We start from the raw sequence: 14,296 nt of genomic DNA, 5'->3' as shown, positions 1-14,296 counted from the left end.
TCACCGAAACCATGGCCATCGTAAAGTTGTATTTCCCTTGATACCTAATTTTTTTTTTTTGTATGGACATTCCAAGTTGGGGGAGTACACTTAGGGCCTAGTCGAACATTGGGACTTTTAGAATCCACTGTTTGCAATTCGGAGGTCGCCATATTGCTCATCCATACCATATATTGTGGATGTACTAGTGAGCACCATTAAAATATGGGATCCTAGGACTACCTTAAGGTACCTCAAGATGATACCTTGGATGGCCTCGAATGCGGTGATGCCTGATAAGCGATAAGCGCAAGCTCCAATCCCACCCCAATTCGCCGGTAGAAACTCTCCAGCGGCCAATCCTCCGAAAACTTAAAGTCGAAGCTGGTCTTTGATTAACCATCCCTTGGGGAAAAAAACAGACAACAATGCCTTCCCATGAATCATCTGCGAACCGTTCGCATCCCCCCGGGACGCGTAGCCCAGAGCGTCGCCATCGCAGTCGCAACGAACATTCACATTCCCACCGTCATCGACACCGCGACCACTCGCGATCTCGATCTCCCCACCGATCCGACAGACACAGGTCGGAGCGCCACCGTCGACATGAAACGGACCGAAGAAACGAGCACGGAAGTGAGCGCCATGGAAAGCGAGACAAGCAGCCTTCGGCGCCTGTGATACTCCCGTGCCAGGCTCGAGAACTTAGCAGGCGAGACCTAGAGGCCTACGAGCCGATGTTCGCCATGTACTTGGATATCCAGAAAGGTATACTCCTTGAAGAATTGAAGGAAGAAGAAATCAAGGGGAGGTGGAAGAGCTTTACTGGGAAATGGTTTGTCGCATTCTATTCCGCCAATATTTATTCTCTTTGCTAACTACGCAGGAACCGCGGCGAACTCGCTGAAGGATGGTACGACCCTGCAACACTGAAGCGAGCACGAGAAAATTCGGATCAAGCACAATCATATTCGGGTGGAGGTCGAGCATCACCTGAATATAATCAGGGCCGACCAGCGGATAATGAGGGCGCCCGGGAACTACCAACTGCAGAAAATGACGATGAGGACGACGATGATGAATATGGACCGACTCTTCCACATCCAGGATCAATGGGAGGACACTACCGTCCTGGACCGACTATACCAAATATGCAGGATCTTGACCTTAAAAGAGGTCAGTGTCATTATACCCTTCAAATCTATGTCTCTTACTGACCCATTCAGAATCTGCAATTGAAGATGCGATTGCTGCCCGCGAGGAGTCACGAGGCCAATATCGTTCTGAGATTCGTTCTCATAAGGCAGAGATGCGGCACCTACAAGATGAGATTGCACCTCGAGCTGAGGCCGGCACCCGGGAGCGACAGCTTGAGAAACGTCGAGAAACTGCTGCGGCGAATCGCTCGTTTGCAGAGGCTCGGGGGGCGTCTCCTGAGGCAGCACGAGATGAGGACCTCATGGGTGCTGGAGATGGCGAGTGGGCTAGCCTCAAGAAAGAGAAAGAACGCGACCAGAGGAAGAAGAATGAGCGTGAGCTTCGCAGGAGGAGATTATGCGCGCGCGTGCTGCAGAGCGGGAAGAGCGAATCCAAAAGTATCGGGAGAAGGAGGACGAAACCATCGGCTGGCTACAGACTTTGGCGAAACAACGCTTTGGCTAAGCAGCTTGAACATTTATTTCGGGGATGTTCCTCGCGCATAGTATCTACTACGATTGGGTAGCTTCTGATTTACTAGGAATATTTAGAGTAACTGAAGATATGTGGAGTTAGCAAGCTCGATTTAATTGACTAGTATATATAGGCCCCTCTAAGGGTGCATAGCGTACTTCATGCCAGTGATCACTAGGTAGTATAGGTATGAGTAGTAAGCCCCCCCCCCTCCCCCAATGTGCCCATTTGTGTTCTGGTTCATACATGGAAACACACATGGACCATTATTTTTGCATAGAAAACACCCTGTGGGTAAAATAATATAAATCCTATGGCTACTAAGTAGTTGGACAAGTAACCTTGGAAAAAGCAGCTTAAAGATGCGATCGACCAGCGGAGTGGCTCCGGCAGCGGGGAAGATCCGTTGATACGCGACCTGCGGTCCCCAGCAACTTCTCGCCCTGTCCATCTCAACTTCTCAGCTTCATTCTCTTGGATTATCGCGTCATTCACAATGAGTAAGATCTCTCAGGTCTTACAGGGCCTCAAAAGATTCACCACGTGCGACGTAGGTTTAATCCAGACGTATTTCAGTGAAAATTGGCTCCTCTAATCGAATCTTTCAGATCGGCGACGCGCTTGTGAAGCTGAAGCACCCCTATGGCGGATTCTTGGATGGACTCAATATGCACTCACCAGGTGGCGGAACTAGCATTTATGGGCCAGCTATTACAGTGAAAATGGTTGAAACAAACAGCCCTGGCCCGACGCCGCCGATCCATTTCGCCGATGCGAATAAGGAGGGCCACATCATGTACATTCAACAGCCCAAGGGTCTGTATTCCGCTTGCTGGGGTGGTCTGATGTCTACCCGGGCGCAGAAACTTGGTGCACTGGGTGTCATGGTGGATGGTCGCATACGTGATACACAGGAGCACATTGATATGAAGTTCCCGGTGAGTTGATCCTTCACCAAACTCGGCCTTGGAGCGAAGATCTTAGACTCGACACCAAAGTCCGCCATCTTGCTAATAGTAAAATAGGTTTTTGCAAAGGGAACTTCTGTTCTCGGTTCCAACACGTTCACACGGGCTTCAGAGATCAATGTCCCCTTGCAGTTCCGGGGCGACTTGTGGATCTACCCGGAAGATATCCTCGTCGGTGATGAAAACGGAGTCGTGGTTGTTCCGCCTTCTTTGACCCAGCAGGTTGTCGAACTCTGCCAAGAGCGCTTTGAGATCGATGAGAAGACCATGGAGGCACTGCGGGCCGGTGAAGCCATGGGTGCGACCATCAAGCGACTGCGTAAGTAGCTCGTTTAGATAATGGTTTTCTGGGTCTTCGACGTTTCTGGGCGACTTCTTGAAGGGAGTTTCACCGCACTCTTCCTCCATTAAACTTTTCTTTCATGGTCTGTAATTTTCCCCGGTCCACCCCGGGCCTATATTTTCACCTACAAAGCTTTACTACTCTAGAGTCGGACAAAGACCAATGTGACATTCCAGGTCTATTGTACTACTATTTGATCTGCAGTGGTATTAAGACTGAAATGACTTAGTATGAGTAATATAATTCTAGGCACAGCTGAAAGGGGTCCCAATAGTGCCCTCGCGGTATTGCTTTCCCTGTAAGCATACCATTGTTAGTTTCAAGTTGGTTCAGAATCGGTGTTCAAAACTGGCAGTTCTTGATTATATTCGAAGATGGTTAAACTCACAATGTCTTCAATGCTGGAATATAGACCGCAAACTAAGACTGCCAAGCCAAAAATAAACACGAATCCGTTGACAGCAGCTAGCAAGATATTCTCTCTGGAATACCAGTTTCCCTTTTTAATGAGCACGAGCCACATTACTGGAGGAATATAAAAGGAAAACCCCGACGTAAATAGCGATGAAGCAATCGTCAGCAAGTCCGAAAAGAATGGAATGGCTTCAGCAATTATCCACGCCACTATTGTGAATAGGGTGATAAGAGAAAGCCATGTGATCCATCCCTTAGGCGTGTTGACGTATTGGATAATACTGTCTTTGTAGATTCGACCATGTATGAGTCGCCCAGCCACAATGGTATTAATAGAGCCCGAAATGAAAATGACAGGAAGTGCTAGGCCAAAGGCGATCCTGCTGACAAGGTTTCCGGCGGAGAGTAAGGCCGGGGACTGAACACTAGAGCCAACAAAAGCGTATATTGTTGCGCCAGTGATAGTATATATCCCAATTTCGAGTAGACCGAGTGTGTAAATTGATTTTGTAAAGTCCCGGGGAGTGTGCATTTCGTCCATAAATGAGAATTGACATGTGGCAAACGAATAGGCAAACACGATATTTCCAATGGCAATGTAAGCTTCAGAGAAGGTTAAATTTTCTTTTGGTAGGGCAGACCACGTTACTTCTGCCAGGCCACCAGAAGAATTTGTGGCTTGTATTCCAGTCGAGATGATAGTGACCCCGATAGCGATTATGATGGATGCAAAGTCAATGTACCCGAGAATAGTCACATCAGCAAAAGATGAGGGGATTGCAAAGATGAAAAGAATGATAGCCGAAATAAGGCCGAAGACAAGCGAACAAATTGTGCTCCCAGTGATCGTTTGGAGCGCGATAGTCCCAGTGAGGCAGTGAGAGCCTGTCACAAAAATGAGTTGAAGCAGAAACATTGCAGAAAACAACTCATAACCGAACCGACCCATCATCAATGTGCCGGCATCACCGTAGTGATGTATAAAGGGAAAAGCCAGCTTGACTTGGCCGATCACATAAGATGTGTATACAGCGATAAGTCCAATCCCGATACAGCATATGACACCGGCAATCATCCCTAGAGTAGCGAATGCAGAAGGAATAGAGAGAGCACCCAAAGCAATAGCCTCAACCACCAGCATGAGCGTCAATTGTTTCCATCCAAGGCGATTAAATTTTTCCTCTCCTGCAGCAGCTATCTGCTGTTCAGCTTCGTCTAGTTCGTCAAGTAATTTACCGGCAGAGATAGAATCGGCAGGTGGAAGGCCAGCTGCTCTAATGTTGAGGGTATTTTCATTGTGAGATCGGGAATTTGAATGCTGATCACCTGGAGATGCAATAAACGAGTTATCCTTGATTTCCATCGCTCTGAATTTCCAAAAAAAAAGAGGAAATAAGAAAAAAAAACCCCCCCAGACTTGCACGGCAATTCGTAGCTCTGGGAAGACTCCAACACAAACCGAGATTATTTAAAGCCAGCTATCTGGGGGAGGCAAGGGGCATGTTACATCGTCAGAAAGCGGGGGAAAGCCGATCGGAACTCATTAGAGAAACCCACTATCTCCAGAATTTGACCCCGAACTTCAAGTTGTTGATCATTTCGTTGGCCTTTTGGATGGATCATTATGAAAAGGTGGATGCGCGGTATGGGCTTCCATTCGTCAATGACAGAACCGCGCACAAAATCCACATTCAAAGTGGATACATAGCAGTCACCGTTAGGAGTGAAAAAAAAACTCAGGTCAATCTATCGGGTTATAAGAGTAATGAAGAGAAAAGGTGAGATTAAATCCGGAGTCAAGCTAACAGGGATCGGAGTACCTCGACGCGAGTAAAACCTGGGCATCAAATATCATTACACAGGACTTAGGCTCCTAGCTTCTGTGGTCTTCCCAATGAGAAACTAGTACTACTAAACAAATAAGGATTTCTATTACTACATTGCCCAAGTCGGTTACTTCAATATAGTTCTACAAATAATTTATCACACGTGCCAAGTTCGCAAGCCGGCTAAGACAGCAAAGACATGATGGGTTTGATATAGATAGGTTCCATTTCTAACGGTAAAAATTACACGATGGAATCAATGAATAAATGAATAAACAAAGTGCAAAAAGTAATGCATCATCCGTGAATCGAACACGGGCCTCGTCGATGGCAACGACGAATTCTACCACTAGACCAATGATGCTGGTTGATGTGGAGATCTCCACTTTTGCAATGATGAGAAGTCCATCTACGTCTGACTCCTCAAATAACGTAATGGCATTAGACAGACATCAGATGAAGGCACCTAATATTATCCCGAGTTTTGGACCACTACTAGAAGTTGAAATCTCCAATTTGAAGGCTCCAATGCTGAAATCATGCAAAAGCGGTTACATCAATGCATTCATTTGTCTTCAACCTTGGAAGTTGCCCAGGTAAACCATTGAATTCCTTTCAAGGTTCCCGGAGCAGGTTCAACTGCATCCGATGTCGTCATAAAATATATTTGACTGGAGGACTCTACCGAGGCATGGCAGTAATACTACGTAGGTATATAATACCAGGGCAATTTCAAGAGAAACGGGAAGGATTCATCTACCAATGAAACCATCAAGTTTGAGAAAAGAATGCCATAGTACTAAAGAACATCCGTTTGGGAGATGATGGTACTAGTAATTTAAAGAATTAGCAGATTTCACAATCCCGAGAGACTAAATGAAAAACACTGACAGAGAATAAATACGGCCCTAGGTGGACATATGTAGTATTGGACACCACTCCTGGAGGGATTTGATTGAAGGTGAATTTAAGTGATCTCAAAGTGAATTCGAGCATCTAACACCCACCAGGTAAGGATAACAACCAAAGTGATCAAGTAAACGACACAAACATAGTTCCTGTTACTAGGTATCACAGGATATGAAGGCGGAAAAGCATACATCTAGTATCGCCATTTAATTATGTTAGCTATATTTATAAAGGACTCGGAATTTAAATAAAGACTTACCACTAAAGTGAACAAAGGCCAAGCAAGCAAGACGATATTGCAAGCATATCCAGCTCTTCCAAGCCAAAAAGGGCCGCTTCGAATATTGGAACGTCCTTTAATCAGAAGGCAGACCACAGGACTGCTGTATGAGGCGTAAAGGAGCACAACTGCAGCGGTGACTATGCTATTGAAGGCCGTATAGGGTGCAATATATAGACAACCTAAAACTGCAACAATCAAAGTGCTTGTCAAGTGGGCCCAGACAGGAACCAGTAGCTTTGGGTGGATGCGAGCGAGATATTTGGAGCATGGTAGACCACGGTCCCTTGCAAAGGACCAACAGAGGTGAGCTTGCCAGGTATGCGAAGCAATGAGGCATCCACAACCAGTCAAAATTATCATTGAGGTTAGGGCAATAGCTCCGGCTTTATTTCCAAGCACTTAGAAGAACAGCTGAAGAATTGGAACACCAGTATCAGTCCCGGAAATGACCTCAAAGTCTTCCATGCAAAACATCATTGCGATGCCAAAAGTCCATGCAGTGATAAACTCAATTGCAACGGTTGCCATAATAGCAATGGAATAATACGCTCCGGCTCCAAGACTTCTTCGGCCATATGTGTTGCGCAATCAAGACCATTGAGAGCCCAATTAGAGTCGACAAGCCCGACAATGTATGCAATGCCATCGCTTCTCCATCCCGTCTCATTGATGAATTGTAAACAAAAATTTGCTGATTGATAAGACGATGCCTTACTCGGTATTGTGGTCAGTATGAAGATGAAGGAAATAATGGATGTCCATAAGGTACATTGGGTCACCAGTGCAATTGTATTGCTGTAGATATCGAATGATGCGCAGCTCAGATTGATAATTTGTTAGCTGACGAATGCCATCCAAGGTTTCAGCTCTCTATTCAAGCTCTAGTTAGTTTAAAATGGCAGGTATCATGGAAGCTTGAAAGTCACGAACAAATTTGGATGGACCAATTTGATACAACCCATACAGAGCTGTCTAACACCGAGTGCAATACTTGCACAAGTGAATATGGAACCAGCCCATGCAAGCCAGCCAGTGATATATGGAAGTAGCCGGCTATACTTTGGGGTAGCAAGCAGTCCAGTGGTATTGACCTCCGGCATTGGGCATTGCGGAGGATAACTCTGCTAGAGAGACAGCTATGCATCCGCACACAAATGCAACCAAGATAAGAGCGTAAGCAATCTGAACAGGGCCTCCCGAGCCAATGCCTGTGGCTAGAGCGGTTGAAATGCCGAACCAGGAGTTTGCAAGTGAAAAGCCTATGCCAATGACTGACAGAAGAGAGAAATTATTTCTCAAGCTATGGACTTGTCCGAAATCTTCAAAAGTTAGACGCCTTGAGAAAAAGATTGAAACGGGCCCGATTATGATAACATACTAAGATGGCCGTTGGATGAATCTTGACCTGCTTCTGCGAAGTCTAAAGTCTTATCCGTTTCTTTGATGCTAGGCTCAGCCATTTTGATTGCTCAGTAAATTTTCACAATTCCGAGAGATAATCAAACAAAAGCAAGAATACAAGTCTTTCAATTATCTCAGCCTTGCTACGCAGTACTTCCCTTTCCGATTCGCTTCCAGCATATAATCACACCTTCGATCCCTTCCCCTCTTCCCACCGGTATCATACTGAATCCGTGATCTATGAGTTTCCAAGATATCGGTAGGAATTACTGATTTACCCCATACTAGTATTCCCAGATAATAATTGCCTGGGGTCATTGTGGGGACGGCTGGCGCGGTCCTGTATCTGATTGGTGCCGTTGAGAAATATCAGTTAGCCGCGGTAACACTAATTCTGTGAAGGCGGCAAACAAGATTATCAAGTTCCTGGCTGGGAAAAACAAATGATTAAATATTGTTTATCTTTTATCTGTTCCTAACATAGGATTCCCGGCCAGTTTTTGACCATTCACTCTCCATGGACATCTCACTTCGAACTCATAATCGCTATGTTGGCCAGCACATTTCAAAACTTGTCGCATCCACGATGTGCGAGATTGAGGGCTCCCTGCCGCCCGTGGAAGAAGGGATATTAGAAGAAGTACGCAGTTGACAAAGCAACAATTACAAGCAAGCAAAGTCTTATTTGTGCTAGTGTCTTTACGAATTTCCTGTCACTGGAAGCGCATTGCCGCGTCTACAGAAATTATCGAACACAGTGAATATCTCGTTGATGATCGATAACGAGCAGCAAATCCATCTGCTTGAAAAGTTTACATCAGACCACCCCGGTGTCTAGCCATGGCAAGTGTTCATCAAAATTGACGTCGGCTCCCAGCACGCTAGACTTGACAAAATATCACGTATAGTCGAGTCTCATAAAATGTGCCGAGCGTTCACCTGCGATCGATATCCAAGGGATATACTGCCATGCTGGCCACTCCTATTAGTGTCGCACCAAGGATTCGGTCGAGGCTGTTCTCGAAGCTGAAATAGACGGAGTTGTCGAGGTAGCCGCACAATTTTCCCCGAGAAACAAACCATTAGTGCTGTCGATTGGGTCAAGTCCAACAGCGCATTTGATTCAGTCTGTCAAAGATAAAATACCTACGGGGTTTGTTCTAGAGTTACTTACGGGTATGTAAAATCCGAAGTTTTCTTGTGACACAAGGAACTTAGATATTAAAACTTGAATAGGGAACTTTCTTGCAAATGATTTACAACAGCTGTGTACTGGAATGGTGAAGAAGGAACAGCTAGCTACGCGGGTCCTAGCTGAAGTGTGCAGTGTGTATATGGAGCTGAACGAAGTGCTTGTAAACTCAGATGCAATAGAAATGTCACGAGAGACAAGCGCAATCCCAGGATTTGGCATCCTTACTGATCAAATAAATTGGCATGTTATTCGACTGTCACAGGAGCACGGTATCCTGGGAGTACTGGCAGAAAGGGATGTCGCCAATGAGGAGGATATTGGCTCGGAAGTATTTCCACCTAGCGGCGCCGGTGATAATGGCGCTCTTGTTGCTCAGTCTTTCCGACAAAGTTGTAGATCTGATGAAGTCCCGAAGAATGAGTAAATACTTTGATATAGATTCTTACCTCTCTGGATCATACTATGGTGCCTTAAGTAGTTTGACATATCCTTTGTACATCATTACTCAGATAAAGATGACAATTCATAACTAATAAGTGCTGACCGCGTACCGGTCTTCTTCCGCAAGATACCTGGCTGCGAGATGTAGAGAAATGGAGGCCAAGCGGAAATCATCCTGATTGGCAGAGCAATCTCTAGAAATTTAGCTCCTGGTTGCAACAGCCCAGCCCGGTTAAGCAATGAAGAAATGTAATAAACACAGTGACATTAAACGAAGATACTAAGCACGAGAACGAAGAAACGGATGGTGCCGGTAATCGGACTACACGAGTACCTTGCTGAAGGCCAGAGGTCTCGAGCTATAAGCCTGTGATTCGTCAGAATAGGGTTACTAGTCTGATGCACGAGAAATGACATGGGGAGAGTCCGTTAACTAGATGGTTCTGTAGACAATGCAATACACATTGTATGTATCTCAGCCTATCTGTCCATAGTAAATGGGGCGTAGGTAGCAATCCTAGGGATAGTATTGTTTCTGTTACAACCAGAGAGCCGACTTAGCCAGAGCATAGTGTCTATCGGGATGGCCTTTGAGGGATGATATTTTTAACACGCAATTCATTTATATCAGCTATTTAGATAGCTAAAGTAGCCCTTGGGGACAAAAAAAGACATTATCGAACATAAAGGGAGGATAATCGGGTTGATACTACTAGTAGTAGTAAGCCACTAGTGTATACCATCACCTCGAACGGAGTGTATATTCCAAGGTTGGCGACTCTCATTCGACTCTATACAATCTCAATATAGCGCTTGAACTCCCTAATCAAGATATTTGTATGAGAATTCAGGCTGAAGATAAAGTAAATGAAGCATGCTCTAACTTACCAGTCAGTCACCGCCTCACGATATAACCGCAGCTCATGTTCACGAGATATAGTGAAAAAGTCGACGAACTCGGAACCGAGAATATCTCGAGCAGCACTATTTGGCGACTTGAACTTTTCAACGGCTTTCTCGAGAGAATTAGGCAAATAGTAGAGTGTCGAATTCACAGGGTCATGTGCTGATAGTGGAGGAATAGTGAGCTCAGATTTTCTCTCCACTCCCTTCCAGCCAGCAGAAACAAGAGCTGCAAGTGCATAGTGAGGGTGTAGATCGGCTCCTGGTATCCTTATTTCAAAACGAGTAGCGCCCGGTTTGCACACAGGTGGTGCAATGAGTCGAATCGACGCTCTTCGATCTTCCAACCCCCCATGATAAATGGACTGGAGCCCAGTAGTTTTCTACTAGTCTCTTGTAAGAGTTTATAGTTGGGGCGAGAAGAGGCATTAGATCCGGCAGAGCATTGAGCAGACCGGCCAGAAAATGGCGACCCAAATCCGAGACATTGGCTATATCAGGCCAAGGCGAGTTTGGATCCGCAGTTTCGCGAGAAAACAAGTTTTCTCCTTCAAGATCGGTTAGGGAAACATGAATATGTCCCGAATTTCCTGGCAGACTGGAGACCGGTTTTGCCAAAAAGCAAGGTGTAACACCATGTAGATTACCGAGACATCGTGTGATATACCTGAGAAGTCCAAAGTTTTAGCAAGTGGGTTAATAGAAGATTCAAGCTTAAAAAAGATACATCTCACTTGAATAAGGAAACCCTGTCCGCCATTTCTTCTATCTCGCAAACGCGGAGTGCCTGAAAAAAAGAACATGAAATATTAGATAGCAATAGAAAAAAATGCGAAAAAGCTGTAGACTCACTGCTTCAAAAACTCCAGGGCCCGATTCAGTATGCCAACTCTCAATCTGACAATCCAATCTCGCACATGTATCTATGACATCAAAGAAGAAATCACTCGAAGCCATGGGGCGGGCAACGCTGTATCCAAACATACCATCTGTCAATGGTCGGAGATCGGAGGGTTGGTGGTTGCGCAGGAAGGCCGCAAGGTTCTTTCGCTTTGAAGGATTCTGATCGTGGTATCCATCTTCCGATGGTGTTTGATAGTTGAAAAATTCCAATTCAACTTCAGCCATTAGTACAACCTGGCACTTTGAGGGGTGTATAGTATATAGCATACCTCCAGCCACTCCTTTACAGCCGGCCTCAGCTAGATTTTTTGAAAGCATCTTTATCATGCTTCGACCACAGGCGGAGACTGCCTGATCATTGGCAGTAAATCGAAGTAGGAAAAACGGCATATTTTGAGCCCAGGGCAGACGGCGCATTGAAAGCTGATCAACCACACTGGTAAAATCGGCATAGCCTTGCTCAGACGACGCAATAGTGTTGTTCTCATCGAAAAGCATGTCATGCATGTCCCAGCCGAATATGGCGGAGCTCATACCGAAGCCTGAATCAACTATCGAAAGGAACTTTTCCTTCGACATGACTTTACCACGGAGCTGGCCATCGCAGTCAATGCCAGCTAGCTGAACACGAGTGTCGTTTTTCAAGATCTCTGCAAGTCCATGAGATGAGCCATTGCATTTTGCCCAATCTTTTGTATTGTTAATCTCGGACTTCATGATTGAAAGTAGATGTCGCCGTAACTTGTGGAATTGAATATCTCAGGGTCAAAAAAGAGAAAAATACAAATTGCAAATCCTGCCGAACTTTTCGATCAAATAATATTTTGGTCGGTAGAAGCAAAGAGACACCGAGGTTCCATCGAGTGCGCGTTTGGCTAACAAATTCCCCTCATAGAGGGAATTTATTCGCGGCCCCACATATTCTTGTGTTTGAGGACATTCATCATTCCCAGCGCGGTCCTGATTCTGATTGGCCATATTTGATCCACTTTAAGCAGCGACATCGCGAGCCGCGTTTCTACGTTGTTTGATTGGGATTATCATGGATCTTGATGGAGATCTTGGGTATGGGAGTTGGTAGATCATAGGGACGGAGGCAAACTGGTGCAATTGAAAAGACCCGTCATTGCATTTCTTTTCTTCAAAGCCTGAACATTCATCGCTCTCGTCCAGCTACGGCCTGCCAATTATCTCAGTGAGATCGATCTACGAATATCCTCAAAATGACCGATAAGATCCGGACTCTGTCTCCTTCTACCAATGAGGTAATTTGTGAAAGAGAAGAGCTTGACCTCCCCGGGGCTGAGAGTGTCTTGAGAGCTTCAACATAGGCCTTCTTGCCATGGAAAGATTGCCCTTTCTCTCAGAGAAAGGATGTTGTCTGCAGGGCACTGGAGCTTTTTCAGAAACGAAAGAACTTGCTGACTGAGGAGTTGACTCTACAAATGGGCCGTCCAATTGCCTTTGGCGCCAAGGAAGTAGAAACTATGCAAAAGCGTGCCGATTATCTGCTAGGAGTATCCGAACAAGCTCTCCAGTCATTGCCAGGCCAGCCAGAGGCGGGATTTCGCCGGTGGATTGAGAAAGAGCCTATCGGCTCAACCTTGGTCATATTTGCCTAGAATGTGTGTTCATCGAGTATTCTTGCAATAGGTACAAAGTTTAACAGCCACAGTTTCCCTATCTAATTATTGTCAATTCGCTACTTCCTGCCCTGCTTGCTGGAATTTCGGTCGTCCTGAAGCCCTCTCCTCAAACTCCTCTCGTCGGCGAGCGGATCGCGGAGATCTTCCCCGAGGCACTTCCGAAGGATGTTTTACAAGTCATTCATTCAGGAAGCCCAGATACTTTGAAGAGTATTGTGTAAATTTCTGACATCAAACTCATCAGCTTTGCCGGCTCTACACAAGGGGGTCGTATGCTTCGAGAAAGTACTGCCAGTCGTTTCTTACCTGTCAACCTTGAACTCGGTGGCAATGATCCCGCATATGTGAGACCCGATACAGACTTGAAATACGTCGCAGAGCAAGTTGTGGATGGTGCCGTCTTCAATGCAGGCCAGAGCAGCTGCGCCATTGAGCGAGTATATGTCCATGCTGATATACACGATGCTTTCATGGAAGATGTTCAGAAAGAATTAGCCCAGTGAGTTGATTAGTTCTACCTACGTAACGTTTACAAAAAGGAACTTGCTGACGCAAAGGGTTTTCTGGTGCATTAGATACAAGCTAGGCAATCTTTCAGACAAGACAGTCAATATTGGACCAGCAATATCACGAGCTGCCCAGGCTTCTGTGAAAGCACAGATCATGGATGCTTTGACCAAAGGTGCCGTAAATGAAACGCCACCCAACCCTAATTTTGCAAGTCCTTCTACCGAGGGCAACTATGTAGTGCCCAGTCTTCTTACCAATGCTAATCATGATATGTTGGTTATGAAAGAGGAAACACTTGGGCCCGTCATCCCTATTATGCGTGTGAGCTCAGACAATGAAGCTGTGAAGTGGATGAACAACAGCGATTACGGCTTAACCGCTAGCATTTGGACCAAAGATCTCAAGGCAGGTGAATGCCTTCTCAAACGGCTGGAGGCAGGAACTGTGTTCATCAACCGTTGCGACTACCCCAATCCTGTTAGTATACTTTATTGGAAAAATATGCATGATGGTAGCTAACATAATTACACCAGGATCTCGTGTGGACTGGATGGAAGAATTCTGGCATGGGGCACACGCTCGGTCCCCGTGGATTTGATCCATTTTTATAGGTTGAAGAGTTATCATATCAAGAAAAACCAAAAGTACTAGTAGAGCCTTTGAATCAATACAACTGGGGAGCTTGCAACACATCTCCACGCCGATAGACATCTAGGCCGCCTGCACAGGTGTTGCCCAGGTGTTCAAGCAGAAGCTGAGAGCATTACTAGTACGCATAATGGAGACTGTCTACGCCGAGGCTTTGCCGTATTGTCAAACTTGAACTAGGTATATTGTGGTATTTCTCAAAAATCAACAAAATGATCTGCACCCCGAAATAAAAACACATGACTGGGTATATACA

General features: G+C 45.6%; 7 protein-coding genes across 7 annotated transcripts; 4 read left to right on the top strand and 3 right to left on the bottom strand.

Moving 5' to 3' along the window:
- Positions 1-417: 417 nt before the first annotated feature.
- On the top strand, positions 418-1,641 carry N7533_007087 (uncharacterized protein; the record flags this gene model as incomplete). The annotated part of the gene is made up of 5 exons (XM_057103737.1): positions 418-615; positions 675-814; positions 866-1,155; positions 1,206-1,511; positions 1,553-1,641. The coding sequence occupies 5 exons, from the start codon at positions 418-420 to the stop codon at positions 1,639-1,641; spliced, it is 1,023 nt and encodes a 340-aa protein (XP_056958694.1).
- Positions 1,642-2,146: 505 nt separating this feature from the next.
- On the top strand, positions 2,147-2,945 carry N7533_007086 (RraA family protein; the record flags this gene model as incomplete). The annotated part of the gene is made up of 3 exons (XM_057103736.1): positions 2,147-2,200; positions 2,259-2,588; positions 2,676-2,945. The coding sequence occupies 3 exons, from the start codon at positions 2,147-2,149 to the stop codon at positions 2,943-2,945; spliced, it is 654 nt and encodes a 217-aa protein (XP_056958693.1).
- Positions 2,946-3,280: 335 nt separating this feature from the next.
- N7533_007085 (transmembrane amino acid transporter protein-domain-containing protein) lies at positions 3,281-4,738 on the bottom strand (the record flags this gene model as incomplete). Its single annotated transcript, XM_057103735.1, has 1 exon — positions 3,281-4,738. The coding sequence occupies one exon, from the start codon at positions 4,736-4,738 to the stop codon at positions 3,281-3,283; it is 1,458 nt and encodes a 485-aa protein (XP_056958692.1).
- A 2,128-nt stretch (positions 4,739-6,866) lies between these two features.
- Positions 6,867-7,853, bottom strand: N7533_007084 (amino acid/polyamine transporter I; the record flags this gene model as incomplete). Its single annotated transcript, XM_057103734.1, has 5 exons — positions 6,867-7,107; positions 7,163-7,263; positions 7,320-7,514; positions 7,546-7,712; positions 7,772-7,853. The coding sequence occupies 5 exons, from the start codon at positions 7,851-7,853 to the stop codon at positions 6,867-6,869; spliced, it is 786 nt and encodes a 261-aa protein (XP_056958691.1).
- A 458-nt stretch (positions 7,854-8,311) lies between these two features.
- N7533_007083 (serine dehydratase domain-containing protein) lies at positions 8,312-9,413 on the top strand (the record flags this gene model as incomplete). Its single annotated transcript, XM_057103733.1, has 5 exons — positions 8,312-8,410; positions 8,436-8,551; positions 8,606-8,696; positions 8,784-8,970; positions 9,031-9,413. 5 exons carry the CDS (start codon positions 8,312-8,314, stop codon positions 9,411-9,413), a joined length of 876 nt encoding a protein of 291 aa, XP_056958690.1.
- A 1,650-nt stretch (positions 9,414-11,063) lies between these two features.
- Positions 11,064-11,953, bottom strand: N7533_007082 (glutamine synthetase/guanido kinase; the record flags this gene model as incomplete). Its single annotated transcript, XM_057103732.1, has 2 exons — positions 11,064-11,120; positions 11,186-11,953. The coding sequence occupies 2 exons, from the start codon at positions 11,951-11,953 to the stop codon at positions 11,064-11,066; spliced, it is 825 nt and encodes a 274-aa protein (XP_056958689.1).
- A 506-nt stretch (positions 11,954-12,459) lies between these two features.
- Positions 12,460-14,003, top strand: N7533_007081 (aldehyde dehydrogenase family protein; the record flags this gene model as incomplete). Its single annotated transcript, XM_057103731.1, has 6 exons — positions 12,460-12,546; positions 12,568-12,843; positions 12,906-13,099; positions 13,127-13,381; positions 13,458-13,869; positions 13,926-14,003. The coding sequence occupies 6 exons, from the start codon at positions 12,460-12,462 to the stop codon at positions 14,001-14,003; spliced, it is 1,302 nt and encodes a 433-aa protein (XP_056958688.1).
- Between the last annotated feature and the right edge of the window lie 293 nt (positions 14,004-14,296).

This window comes from Penicillium manginii (genome assembly GCF_028828005.1).
Source record: "Penicillium manginii strain IBT 31320 chromosome Unknown utg000005l:1.0-5665137.0:1.0-5668048.0, whole genome shotgun sequence".
Taxonomy (NCBI): domain Eukaryota; kingdom Fungi; phylum Ascomycota; class Eurotiomycetes; order Eurotiales; family Aspergillaceae; genus Penicillium; species Penicillium manginii.
Note: the sequence above shows the minus strand (reverse complement) of the source record. Positions and strands in the feature narration are given on the sequence as shown.